This window comes from Xyrauchen texanus, chromosome 4 (assembly GCF_025860055.1).
Source record: "Xyrauchen texanus isolate HMW12.3.18 chromosome 4, RBS_HiC_50CHRs, whole genome shotgun sequence".
Classification (NCBI taxonomy): domain Eukaryota; kingdom Metazoa; phylum Chordata; class Actinopteri; order Cypriniformes; family Catostomidae; genus Xyrauchen; species Xyrauchen texanus.
In genome coordinates, this window is record NC_068279.1 from 18,332,489 (window position 1) to 18,347,136 (window position 14,648).

At 42.5% G+C, this 14,648-nt stretch overlaps 1 protein-coding gene across 3 annotated transcripts in view; it reads left to right on the top strand.

Moving 5' to 3' along the window:
- The window catches only part of LOC127636199 (zinc finger matrin-type protein 4-like), a 151,033-nt gene extending 144,951 nt beyond the window's left edge, over positions 1-6,082 (top strand). For all 3 annotated transcript variants that reach the window (XM_052116645.1, XM_052116654.1, XM_052116637.1), the window contains one exon: positions 4,490-6,082. In XM_052116645.1, the coding sequence (XP_051972605.1) occupies positions 4,490-4,517 (28 nt within the window). In that variant the 3' untranslated portion in view covers positions 4,518-6,082. The remainder of the gene's footprint in view (positions 1-4,489) is intronic.
- Positions 6,083-14,648: the final 8,566 nt, after the last annotated feature.

Genomic DNA, 14,648 nt, shown 5'->3' on the forward strand with positions numbered 1-14,648 from the left:
ATTTTGTTTAATGAATACTAAACGTGTTATTGCACTTAAAAAAGCTTGATTAAGGGCAACAAATAGAACAGAAAGCAGGTGTCTCAAGATCTCAAGATAAGGTGTCTCAGATTATTATTTTTTTTTAAGTTGGAAGTTACTAACCCTAGAATGCACATGTGGGTCAAAAAAGCCTAAGGCAAGGTGAACTCTAGATTCTTATTCTTATGCTTAAAACTACTTATTTCCAAGACAAATTACAGTAACTAGTAATAATTGTATTACATTTTTAAATGGTTCAAATACAGTAGGCGAATACTGGCATGTTTGGTGGTAAAATATGTCCCTACCTACACAGACACAGACAGTATAAAGTACAATGTACTAGGATAACAAAACAGAACCCAAAACATTAGTATAAACTTGTACAATGATGATCTTATGTACTTTATATTGCTGTGTATTGCATTTTCTATATTACTCTATGTAGCCATATTTGTTGTTTGGAATGGTGAGGTGTACTGAATAAAGCAAAGCAGCAGGTTCAAACACATTAAAAACTGGTCCAGGAGCTATGGCCATTGTGCCCTTGCTGTGAACTAGGCATCTAACCTCAGGTTGCTCCATGAGGACTGTCCCTGTAATAGGTATAATGTCATGCTATTTGTATAAAAGTATTAGCTGAATGACAACTTGCTATACTTGCATACTACAGATAAATATGAACATGAACATGGAATTAACACACAGTATATTTAATAACAAATAGAAACTGAAAACAATTCATATTTGCAAGAAAAATAATCAGTGTTAAATGCATTGAACACAATAGTAAACATATATGGGTCATATAGGACCCACATATGCATTCTTGGAGTGATACAAATTCTCTTTTTCAAAAATATTCAACTATGTTAAAGTCATTTCACCTGGTCAAAGATGCATTCAGTGAAGAATCCCTGAAGTGGCAGTTCAAAAGACCATTTCGTGTAAAAATTATTCACAAGGAATAGACGGCTATAACATTTTTGACCCACATTTGCATTCTAGGTTTAACTTGAAATGGTGTCTAAAAAACACGCTCCTATCCAATCCAACAGTCAAAGATGTCGTTCTAGCAAAATTACAAAGCGCAGAAAGGTGGATGCAGAAAACTGTTAGGTGAGAATGGCCCTTAATGATTTCTATTTCAGCTCCTACACCTATAGGCGCTGTTCTGCAAAGCTATTCATTATGGTTTGCTGGTGCTGCTAATGAAGTCCCTTTCTTGTTTGTGTGGAAAGTTTTGAATGACAACCTTTTAGTGGTTTGAAGCAATAATGCCCACTTGCACAGGACATCCAATCATTTTTGTACTCCTTTCCAATTTACTGCATTTGTTTATTTGTAATTTCTTGGAATGCTATTTGGTCTTCATTTTCTCATCTGTCCTTCAGATTTACAACCTGAATATGGTCTTTTAACTGTGGATATTTTATACAGACAATGCAGTTGTAAAGAAAATACAGAACAGCATCATATTGTCTCAACATAAGCCACATGAAACTAGCCAGATGTGCACATACTGTGCTGGACATCTAGTACCACTACTGGTACTAGATGACAAAATGTAATAGCTTCATATCTGATTGCTGAATCTGCAAACTCAAGTCTTCGGCCTGATTCCACCATTTTTATAGCTGTTAAAGACAAAGATTTTCCATTGGTTCACTGTTCCTGAGGAGAGGTGAAAAGACACTTACAAATATCTCACTGTAAATAATTCATGATATGTTAATCAATGTTTAGCTGGATATAGAAATTATTTTGAAGGAAAATTTAACCTGGTATAAGATCAGGCTTGGACAATTCTAGGCCTCAAGCATAAATTTCCCCACATCTTTTACTGCAATATATCCACATATATTGTCTCTTGATGCATCAGTGTAGAGCATTAAAGTTAGTATTATGGTAATGTGTAATGACATAACACCCTTATGTTTTTCCATTACACACACTTATCATCTTTTCTTCAAGGGTAATTTTTCACAGATTTTCCCAGTCCTGTCATTTCAAGGGGGAAATGGACAGGTGATTTTGCATTGAGTGCAATGTACATTTACAATGTTTTTGACATTTGCCTAGCTTTTAACCTTCTTTATATAGTCAATGGAGAGAACACAAACCAATCCAGGTGCCAAAGCCGAGTTTTGAAAGCTGTTTCTTGAGCCTTCTGGTGAGATGCCAGTATTGGATAGGAGGGATTTTAAGGGTTTCGTTTGGTAAAGTGGTTCTCAAATATTTCACAAGTACCTCCCTTGATCAAATCAGAACACCCAAGTACCACTTAGTAACAACAATGTTCCCTCTGATTTATTTTCATTCACTTTAAGTGCAACCTGAAGGACTTTGAGCAACATTCACATAATGTCATATTTTTATTAATATTGTTGTTACTGTAGTTAAAAGACACCCTGTAAGAATGCGCTTTTGCAAATTTGTATAAGGACCCTATCAGTCAGAGCAGCATGTAAAAAACACATTCACCACAATATTACATGTGGAAGGGATTACAGTGTATTTCAATGTGTATACAGATGTGTGATGAAAATTTAAAATCCAATTAAAACAAATAAAAAATTAAATAATAAATACATCTACTGTCTGTCTAGAAGCGTTTGGAACAGACTGGTTATGTTTTCGATTACTATACTGTATGCTCATAAATGTTGAATCCCTTTTGTTCAATTTAAGCAATATCACATGAGCAAGAGTGTGATATGGCCCTACATCAGCAACGATCTACTTTCTTAAGTGATGGATCAGAATCTGCCGTTCCTGGTTCAAAACAAAAAATGAGTCCAAGCCTTCATTAGTTATTCAAAAAGTTATAGTATCACGGCTTGTGCTGTTACTAACAAGTTACTGGATAAATAAGGATGGATAGATGGGTGTGTGCGTGTCTGTGTGTGTGTGTGTGTGTGTGTGTGTGTGTGTGTGTGTGTGTGGGTGTGTGTGTGTGTGTGTGAGCGTGTATTTATCACTTTGTGGGGACCAAATGTCCCCATAAGGATAGTAAAACCCGAACTTTTTGACCTTGTGGGGACATTTTGTCGGTCCCCATGAGGAAAACAGCTTATAAATCATACTAAATTATGTTTTTTGAAAATGTAAAACTGCAGAATGTTTTCTGTGAGGGTTAGGTTTAGGGGTAGGGTTAGGTTTAGGGGATAGAATATAAAGTTTGTACAGTATAAAAACCATTATGTCTATGGAAAGTCCCCATAAAACATGGAAACACAACTGTGTGTGTGTGTGTGTGTGTGTGTGTGTGTGTGTGTGTGTGTGTGTGTGTGTGTGTGTGTGTGTGTGTGTGAGAGCGTGTATTTATCACTTTGTGGGGACCAAATGTCCCCATAAGGATAGTAAAACCCGAAATGTTTGACCTTGTGGGGACATTTTGTCGGTCCCCATGAGGAAAACAGCTTATAAATCATACTAAAGTTTTGTGTGAGGGTTAGGTTTAGGGGTAGGGTTAGGTTTAGGGGATAGAATATAAAGTTTGTACAGTATAAAAACCATTATGTCTATGGAAAGTCCCCATAAAACATGGAAACACTACGTGTGTGTATGTGCGTGTGTGTGCGTGTGTGTGCGTGTGTGTGTGTGTGTGTGTGTGTGTGTGTGTGTGTGTGTGTGAGAGAGAGAGAGAGAGATAGAGACGGACCTGTTGTGGCAACAGGTCCGATCACCTGTTGCCACTCCCAAGCAGAGATGCTGTCAGCGTTCTGAAGGTCAGCTTTCTCAATGGAAAAATAGCTACCAAGCGGGGGTATTTCTCCCTATTTCTTGGTAGCCGTGCAAGAATCGATCACTATAGAAACAGTGATGTCCTCCGCCATTTTAAACAGAGTCTATCCAATGTGGAAACTCGGTAAGCGCCTCGAGTTCTGTAATCAAACAGTTTGTTGTGTCTCTCAGCTGCGATGAGCCTTAATTCTGAAATTGTTAATTTAAAGCTGTTTAAAACAATGTCCTAGCTTAAGTAATGTAGTGGTAATACGAGCAATCACGGAGCGCTGTTCTATGTAAACAATGACTAATGGATTCACTTTACGTCACCAACTGGCTCATATTACACAAAAAAATTATCTTTTGCCACCACCAGCTGGCTAACATGTAATTTCAAAAATATTGACAGTAACTCCTAACACAAATGCATTCTTACACTTTAGTTTAGAACAGCACGAACACAAGTGGAGTGATATACACACACAGTGAAGCATTCGAGTGCTGATGCTGTCAGACCATCAGTGCTCAAAGAACATCTCTTGTCCAAAACTAACTGTTTTGTGTATATATAATTTTTGGGGGGGTGACCACTGGTTTAGTACAATATTATATGTCTTCCTATGTTAAGGAACACAACATAATTAAAGTTATAAATATTAAAGTCAACATTATATATTGTCAGGTTTTGTACAGACATTTAAAGATTCATCTGAACTTCCTTTCTTGTTCCTTCTCTTAGCCTAAAAAATCAGCTTTGTGTCCAGTGAGCCATAGGAGAAGCACGGTGATTGGATTGATGTCATACAAGCTGTGATCAGCTTGCCCTGGATTGTCTGCCTCTATTCTTTCCCCGCTCACTCTCTCTCTCTCCTTCCATCTCACTTTGTTGTCTTACTCTCAACTTGACTATAAAAGAAGATTGAAGATCCTCTTAAAGTCTGCCTTTATCATCCCCAAACTCTCTGGCTCTACCTCCCAGCCTCTTCTTCATCATGACTCAACACAGCCATCATGCCCTGACTCTCTGGAGGAGTGCCGGCTTCCTCCAGTGACACTCATCTGGTAATTCCCTCACCAGAAATTTATATATCTAATCTCAGTCAGTTGATGTGTGCATGACTGAATATGGTAATTGTGGTCACTTTCTAAGATAAGCAATATCAAAATAAAAAATAAAAAAAATCTCCCAAATTAATAGTTAAGAGAAGAAAATTGTAACAATAACTAACTTAAAAAGAGAATGCAATCTATTGAAAATGTTGTCCACATTAATTTTTTATGTCTCAAGTTTTATGTATTATGTATTGTTTCTGTGTGCAAAAAAACATTCTACTGGAATATACAGTAAAGGTTTTTTGGGCCTTACAGACATTTGGGCATTTGGGACAGGGTGCTACAAAAACACAATTTACTTGATGTTTTTGTTGATGTATGTACTATATGTGTGATCTTTAAGTAGCTGTTTAGGGGTGTCTGATGAATGGGCATTTGAGATTATTTGTAAAAGTGAACTCACAGCTAATGCGATCCTTTTCAAATTTATTGTCTGGTTTTTAATATTTAAAACTTTTTATTTTTACGTAGGTTTGAATGGGGTTACATTCCAAAAAAATTATCAAAGATGAAGCAGCTATCCTTTCATATGGTTGTCTGTCACATATTTTACAATATGTTGTACATGCATTGTTTCCTTTTACATGTGACTGTGAAAATAAGTTAGAAGGTAAAAACAAAATGACTGTAATTGTTTGTCTTTATATAATATTCTTGTATTTAAAATTATTAGTAGTTGCTCTTCAGAGGATATATTAGATCTAATTATTCAATTGTCATTGAGCTGCAAAACCATGTATGTTCTGAAGCATTTACATTTGCACTAATTGCATTTTTTTTTTTCTTTTTCATTCTTTGACGTATGACAATGATTCATTTTTCTTTAAAAAATAAATGAATGAATTTATGACTTTTTATTTTACTCTTGATAGAAAGATGTCAATGTTTATTCCTTGGTACAGTACAATCAAGAAATAACAAAATCGATTAAAATTATTAGAAGATATGAAGAAACACTATTGATGATCTCTAGATCAAAAAGGATGGATTACTCAACCCAGCATGGTACAGTGTAATCTGTCAATATACATAAAGATTTTTATATTAACAAATATGAATTCAGTGCACAAATAAGTATCACCTCTCTTTCACAAAGATGGAAGAATCCATTTTATGCATATGTTTCATTGGAACTAGTGTGTGTTCCCTTTAAGAGAGCAGGTTCTTGTTCTCTTCCTTTGTGCTCTGGGTTATGTGATAGACTGTGTCTGAAACAAAATAAAAGGCACTTCAAATCACTTTTGTTTGTGTTTTGATTTCTGTTTTAAATCATAAGGAATAAGTCACAGAAAAATGAAAATTCTGCCATTTACTCCCACTTGTGTTTTTCCAGACCCATTTGCAATAATTTTGTCTGTTGAACTCAAAAGGAGACTTTTTGCAAGATTATTTGCTTAGCTTTTGCCATACATAACAATATTTCTAGTGTTACAGTGACATGAGTTTGAGTTAATAATGACCGAATTGTTTTAGTTGAAGACATCTCCAGTTCTCTTTGGTAGATTGGCTGATGATTGAGTACAGTCAGAAATTTCCTCAGTTGTTATATGCTCAGTAGGTAATTTCTCGGTGGGACATCCTTATTTCCCATTTTGAACAGCACTGTGAGTGGCACAGGTTCATAACTCGCTCTGCAGTGAGCACAGGCCTTCATCAAATGTAATTAACATTCCAATGTCTCATTTCTGCCACTAATTAAGCTGTAAGACACAAAATTGCCTGCCAAACTCCCCCTATGGTTCCGATACTTTACCTTAGATAAAAAATCAGCTACTGAGGTTTGAATCCTCCTTTCCCCTCAAAGGACCGATATTCAGACAGCCATATTCATTCCAACCTCCCCTCTACCTTCAGTCTCCCTGCAAGTCAAAGCTATTTATTTGATAATGAACTTTTCTAATGAAACGTTCCATTGCTGCACCACCCTTTCATGCATCCTGACCCCTAGAGATTGATTATTCTAATTAAGTGATGCTGGCAACAGCGAAGCCTCATCAGAAAGCCTGAGTCATTAATTCCTTCGCTCGTGATGAAATTTAAATAATGGAATGTAAATGGGGAAAGCTCCCAAAAGGGATCTGACAATGTGGAGATATTAATGTGGGCAAATGACAGTATGTAATAAAGGAGCTCTGGCCAACCCAACAGAGTCCAGTCTTAAAATGTAAAGGCTCTGATATGCTTTCTCAGGCTCGCTCCTCATGTACACTTAGCAAGTGTCTGCATGGAGCAAGCCCAAAATACAAATGTATCTACGTATACTGTATTGTTATTTTTGGTATAGCTGAATGTGTCTTGTGGTTCGCAGCTCACCAGAGCCATAAATAATACAGTCCTCCAAGCCCCTATTCCTGCCCTTGCTGATCTCACAGTGAATTCAGAAACAGTAGGTTATTTTTTTTGCTAAAATCAGTTTATGCTTACTGAAATGTGAAACACTGCCCCTAGTGGCCAAAGCGGCAAGTGTTGTTGGACCTATACAGTAAGTGTGTGTGTGATCCATTTTCCGAGTGCAACGTCCATTAAGGGGTGCCAAAAGCATGTTGTGAAGTGAGTTGATTTCAGTTGTACAGGCAGTAATGCAGTAAAGATGAATGCATGTTTTATAAACTTTACCCCCCAACCTAAATCCAAGGGAATAGCACTTTTTAAAGGTGATTCAGTCCCCCGCACTTTTTCAAGCTAAACCCATTCTGTGTCCAAATGATGGATTTGTATACAGTATGTTTCAGTATACTTTGGGCTGATTCATCAATCGTCCAACAAATTACAGGTGAGTTTCATTAGCTGAAACAACCTTTACATAATAGGCCGTCAATCAGACGCGGCTTTGTTCATTTCTACAAAGTTGCTTTCAACAATATTAATTTATCCTTATTTTTTATAGCCATTGATATAAATTAATAATCTAGAGATGAGGAACACACAAACGAGAGTTATTTATTGACATATCATTCTTGATCGGAAGCATTACGTGAACTGCAGGGGGAAAAAAACAAAGGGCAATCCTTCTTTTAAGCACACATTGTAAGTGGAGTTTATGAGTCTTAATGAGTCTTCATTAAGTGAAAAAATTTTGGTGATTGTAATCAAAACATTCGTGCCACATGGATACATTTAAATCCCACTATGCACAAGCATAGAGGAAAAATACAATTGTGCACATGTACAATTGCCAATATCGTAATTGATTGAATATTTTATTCAAGGATCAGCTTGTGCTCAATCTTTTATTGTCATGTGTGAAACAGAAACAAGTGCTCCACAAAAAGCCCATCCTATTTGCAGCTAATTTAGCTAATACTTGAGTTTTTTAAATACTGCAAATACTACAAGTATATAATATTTATATATTATTATAATACATATATATTAATATTTACTGCACTGTAAATTTAGGGTCTGTGCGACCCACCTACTGACACACACACACACAGGGTGGGAGGCACCTTCGTAGGCGTTCGTGACAGAGCCCCCCTCCTGTGAGCGGCTCCTGAGGCGAGGACCTGATCGACGCCGGGGACGGCCTCGAGGTCGGGGGGCCAGTTTCTCTGGATGGGTCCGGTGGAATTCTGAGATGAGATTGGGGTCGAGGATATCTTCTGCTCCGACCCAGGACCTCTCCTCAGGACCGTACCCCTCCCAATCCACAAGGTATTGAATCCGACCCCGTAGACGTCTGGAGTCCAGCAGTGTTCGCACCAGGAATGCCTCTTCACCGCCCACGGTGATGGGAGGGGGGCCGGGGTTCGCTTCCCCCTCCTCCGACTTCGGGCCACCGGCGGGTTTGAGTAGTGAGACATGGAAGGTGGGAGAGATGCGATAGTTAGTGGGCAGTTGAAGACGGAATGACGCAGCGTTAATTTGCTTGATTATTTTGAAGGGACCCACATACCTGGGGCTGAGTTTCTTGCAGGGGAGGCATAGGTCCCTGGTTGAGAGCCAGACCCACTGACCCGTGAGTAGGTAGGCGACGATCCGCCTGCCTCTTAGTTCGGTTCACGGCCCGATGGAGGTGGACGTGAGCTTGGTCCCATACTCCCTCACTGCGCTGGAGCCAGTCGTTGACTGCCGGAACCTCTGATGGCTCGCCGGACCAGGGGAACAGAGGAGGTTGGTACCCTAGGACGCACTGGAAGGGGGTTAGGTTGGTCGAAGGTTTCAGGATGGAGTTCTGGGCATATTCGGCCCAAGGGAGGAAGCGGCTCCAATCAGATTGGTTGTGGTGGCAGTAGGTGCGGAGAAACTTGGGAATCTCCTGGTTTAGCCGTTCCGTCTGACCGTTTGACTGAGGGTGGTACCCCGAGGTGAGGCTGACGTTGGTGTCTAGTAGACGGAAGAAGGCTCGCCACACCCTGGAGGTAAACTGGGGTCCACAGTCCGATACGTTGTCTTCAGGTAGGCCATAGTAGTGGAACACACAGTGGAGAAGGTGCTCAGTGGTTTCGAGGGCTGTGGGGAGCTTGGGCAGTGGTATTAGGCGACATGCCTTAGAGAAGCGGTCAACGACGGTTAATATGGTGGTGTGGCCTCGGGAGACCGGTAGGTCGGTAATGAAGTCGACGGCGATATGAGACCAGGGACGTTGTGGTATGGGAAGAGGTTGAAGGAGCCCTGCAGGTGGTTGTTTCGGGATTTTGGCTGCGTTGCAGACAGGACAGCTGTTCACAAAATCGGTGGTGTCTTCTTGTAAGGTCCCCCACCAGAAACGATTTTGCAGGAGGCGCATGGTGGTAAAGATGCCGGGGTGCCCGGAATTCGTGGCATCGTGGACCCAGTGAATTACCCTCTCTCAGAGGCTAGGTGGTACGAATGTCCGATTGGGCAGACAGTCGGGTGGAGGAGGATCGGTCGTCTGGGCCTGGGTGATATCTGCCATGATGTCCCATTGGATGGGAGCCAGAATCAAGGTGGACGGGATGATAGGTTTGGCGATGGATCTCGGGGGCATGGCATCGTGTTGACGGGAAAGTGAATCTGCCTTGACATTTTTAGATCCCGGGAGGTAAGAGATGGTGAAGCGGAAACGGGTGAAGAACAGTGCCCATCGGGCCTGTCAAGGATTGAGCCTCTTGGCAGAGCGCAAGTATTCCAAGTTGCGATGGTCGGTGAACACTTGGAATGGGTGTCGAGCCCCTTCTAACCAATGTCGCCACTCCTCCAGTGCGACTTTCATAGCCAAGAGTTCGCGGTTGCCTACATCGTAATTCTGCTCCGCCGAAGCGAGTTTGCGGGAGTAGAACGCACAGGGAACAATTTGAGGGGGTCGCCCTGGCGTTGGGAGAGAATGGCACCGATACCTGAGCCGGATGCATCAACTTCCACTACGAAGGGGAGGTCTGGATTGGGATGGAGCAGGATGGGGGCTGAAGTGAAGCGTTCCTTGAGCTAGTTGAATGCCCGGAGTGCGTCGGCGGACCAGTGAAGCTTGGTTTGTCCCCCCTTCACCATGGCGGTGAGAGGCGAGGCGTCAGTACTAAAGTTCCTGATGAAACGTCGATAGAAGTTAGAGAATCCCAGGAATCTTTGGAGTTCTTTCATGGAGTTAGGTTGTGGCCAGTTTAGGACAGCCCACACCTTGTTTTCGTCCATGGCTACCCCCTCTGGGCTGATGATGTAACCGAGGAATGCGACAGTGGTCAGGTGGAACTCGCATTTTTCTGCCTTGGCATACAGTTGGTGTTCTGCTAGGCGCTTTAATACTGCCCTGACCTGCACAATGTGCTCTTCTAGGGAGTTGGAGTATATTAGTATGTCGTCGATGTAGACTATGACGCACCGGTTAAGCATGTCTCGGAAGATGTCATTGATGTATGACTGAAAAACGGAGGGGCTATTGGACAGGCCGAAAGGCATCACCAACTACTCATAGTGGCCGTTAGTGGTGGAGAAGGCAGTCTTCCACTCGTCCCCCTCTCGGATGCGGATGAGGTTGTAGGCGCAGCGCAAGTCCAGTTTGGTATAAATATTGGTTGACCGTAGCTGTTCGAGGGCCGCAGGGATTAAGGGAAGCGGGTAGCGGAACTTCACAGTAACGTCGTTGAGGCCGCGGTAATCGATACAGGGGCGCAGGAATCCATCCTTCTTTCCCACGAAGAAGAAACCGGCTGCTGCTGGAGAAGTGGATGGCCGAATGAACCCCTTGGCGAGCTCCTCCTCAATGTACGACTTCATGGCTTGGGATTCGGGTTCCGACAGAGGAAAGATTCGGCCTTTGGGCAGTGAGGTGCCAGGAATGAGTTCAATGGCGCAGTCGTGCGCGTGGTGAGGCGGAAGCTGTGCTGCCTTGGTTTTGCTGAATGCTACGCTTAGATCAGCATATTCAGAGGGTATCAAGGGTGAAACATGGGATGCTGTCGAGATCCTGGTTGATCCTACGGTGGTAGGTGTGATGGATTTCAAACATCTCGCTGTGATTTGATGATCCTGCCAGGAGATTTGTGGATTATGTTTTCGTAGCCAGGGATGGCCGAGAATGACTGGATTGTGGGGTGAGAAAATGACAAAGAAGCGTGTGGTCTCGGTGTGCAGTGCCCCCACCTGCAGGATCACGTCGGTGGTGGTGTAGCACATGCGATCGGTCCCCAGGGGGCGCCCGAATAGCGCCGCCACTGCCAAAGGAGGAGTACAAGATATCATGGGGATGTTTACACGTCTGCACAGTGACTCATCAATAAAGTTGCCTGCCGCTCCCGAATCAACCATAGCGCGGGTGGTGAAATTAACTGAGACGTGAGTGAGTTTGATGCGTACTTCAAGACAAGAGACAGTGAGGGTAGAGGTAGTTAATTGTCGGGCAGTTAGCGCGTTGATGCCCTGGTTGACCGCAGTAGAGGCAGAGGCGATGTGAGAGGCGGCGTTCTCTTTCCTCCTGAGTGAGATGTGTCCGACCAACCTGCATAGGTTCGGATTCCTCGTGGAACTGACGAGTCGGAGTTGCTGGTGCACAACACCGGTTTGGTCATCTGGAGCGGATGAGATTGTCGATGCGTATGGCAAGAGTGACAAATTGATCGAGGGAGATTCCTTCGTCGCGACAGGTCAGTTTGGATTGTAGATCGGCACTCAGACCCTGTCGGAAGAGTAGCTTGAGGGTGCTTTCTAGCCAGCCGGTCTGCGTGGCGAGGGTGCGGAAGGAGAGTGCATAATTCGCCACCGTACGCTCTTGCCGCTCTCAGGATGATTGAAGACGCTGGTCAGGCTGCGCATGAAGGAATCGAAGGTGGCCTGGGCGAAACCATGGTTAGTCCAGACAGCGTTGGCCCAGTCGAGAGCTCTGCCCATGAGAACGGAACACACAAAGAGGATCTTACTCTCATCGGTGGGATAAAGTGCCGGTTGCTGAGAGAGAAACACTGAGCACTGCATGATAAAGCCCTTGCACTTGGAGGGTGAGCCGTCAAATTTCTCGGGAAGAGCAAGCCGTGGGCTGGTGATCGTTTGGTAGTGAGGAGCAGTGTCAACCGCGTGACTGGCTTGAGGTTCGGCCGGCGCCGGTGCAGGTTGGTGCAGAGCTTGAACGGCCCGCATGACTTCTTCCTTCTTCCGAGTTGGTGTTGTTGGGCTGACAGCTGACTCGCTTGAGTGGAGAGTTCTTCGGCCAAGCGTGATATTACCGCTGGATTGGTGTTTGGCGAAGTCTTCTGTAACAAAGACTCAGGTAAGTTGGGATCCATAAGCAGTCTTTATTGGAAACACAGAGAATAACGGGCAATGGTCAGGCAATGGGTGAACAGGGCAAGCGCAGGCAGGCAGAGAGCGAGGTGAGGCAGGCAGAATGTCGGGGCAGGCAGCAAACAGCAATACGGGAAGGCAGACGAGAGTTCAGGTAGGCAGGCAGCAATCAATCGTAGTCGATAGGGAAAGCAAGGTCGGTAAACAGATAATCAATGTGAAATGTAAACTAGAACGCTCAGTAGTGTAGCCGGAACAAACAAGACTTTGCAGTGTGAGTGTAACTGCGCGTGGCTTAAATAGAGGGAGATGAATGGGGAACAGCTGTGAATTAATCAAGCCCGGTATGTGGGTTACGGAGAAGATTAATATTCAGGTGAGTCAGATCTCCGGTGGCCGATCGGGGAGGCGCCTTCGTAGGCGTTCGTGACACTAATGCTGTGTTGTTTTTTTTTTTTTGACAGATTACACTAGGGTATTTCATATATTTTATACAGGAAGGAAATCCACAAGCACAATCTCAAATAAACTCCATATCACATGGAACTGATAAAGCAGAAAAATGTTTTGTAAAGTTTTAATAACTGCAGGATATTCTGGCCAAACAGACCATGGTAGTAACTAATTTATAGATTGTCATTGTTACCAACCAGTGGTCAACATCATTTCAAGACTCACATGTCCTTGGCAAGACTAGGAATTAAGGATTTATTTACATAAATTATTGCCATTTATAAAGAAAAACACAAATGTGCTAGCAATGAATAATTATTGTTTACAGACGTGTGATTACATTTACATTTATGCATTTGGTAGATGCTTTTATCCAAAGCGACATAGAGTGCCCTTATTACAGGGACAATCCCCCCGGAGCAACCTGGAGTTAAGTGCCTTTCTCAAGGACACAATGGGTAGTGGCTGTGGGGATAAAACCAACAACCTTCTGTTTACCAGTTCAGTGCTTTAGCCCACTATGCCACTACATTATTACACAACTATACATAAGCCATATCAAAATATCTTAGCTGTTGAGTAAGAAAAAAGCCATCTCTGAGTCGCTTTTAAATCCTTTCAGTTGTCACCACCCCGATGTTTATTCAGGATTTATTACGGACTCTGTCACTTTCCCTTATTTTGCTTGTAGACTATGCTCTATTTTGGGGTTTCTTGGTTTTTACAGAGTGATTCCTTTGAGGTTTGAATGATCCATGGTCATATTTTCTCGTTCGTTGTGACAAAAAACTTTCAACTTAAGCTACTCACACACATGCCCTACAGTATTTCTTTGTGTATGGATATGATGTCAACACGCATGAATGACGTATGTATGCAATTTCCAAGTAAATCCATCCTGACAGATCTACAACATATAATATAATATCATTATTATAGGTTTATCAAAGTGTATTTGAGTGACGAGGTTTGGAAGATGGATTTTTGTTGTACTCTCTCATTAATAACATTTTGTTATTTTTTTAACAAAAAAAGTTACATAGTGTAGCTTTAAATGGAATGAGTCATAGGTTTATGAATGAGGAAGGAACAGAATAGATTAGCTGCTGTCTGATCAACTTTGCACTTGCATGGCTGATGCTCAGGCTTTAACCAGTTGAAAAAATCAAGGTTGTCAAGGTACATAAATCCGGAGTGCCCCCCCATGCTGCCTTGTGCGTGTCTATCTGTTGCTCCACTATAGTGCCGATTTGCTTTTAGTGTGTGTTTATAAACATCCCCATCTATGCTGTGGGCAGAGGGGGTGGAATGGCTGTCAGTGCATGTTAGTTCACAACCAGTAAAGGCCTGCAGTCAGAGGCTAAACCGGAGCAATGTTTCTGCTGCTGCTGTGCCAGTCAGCATCACACAGCTCTAGAGAGCCTGCACCATACATCCTGGCACCCATCCTCAGAGCCATCATTCCTGGAAAGGGGACTAAATTTAACCCCAGTTCTCTGAGGGCTTTTGTGACCGTACATGATTGCTAACCCCATCAACGCAGAGCTGCAATTTCCCAATGTAGTGGAGCTGGGGTCTAATTGGTCTTAGTGGAAGAGATAATATGTGATGTGGCTTTCTGACACATTAATAATCTTTTAAATGCTCCACCAGACTAC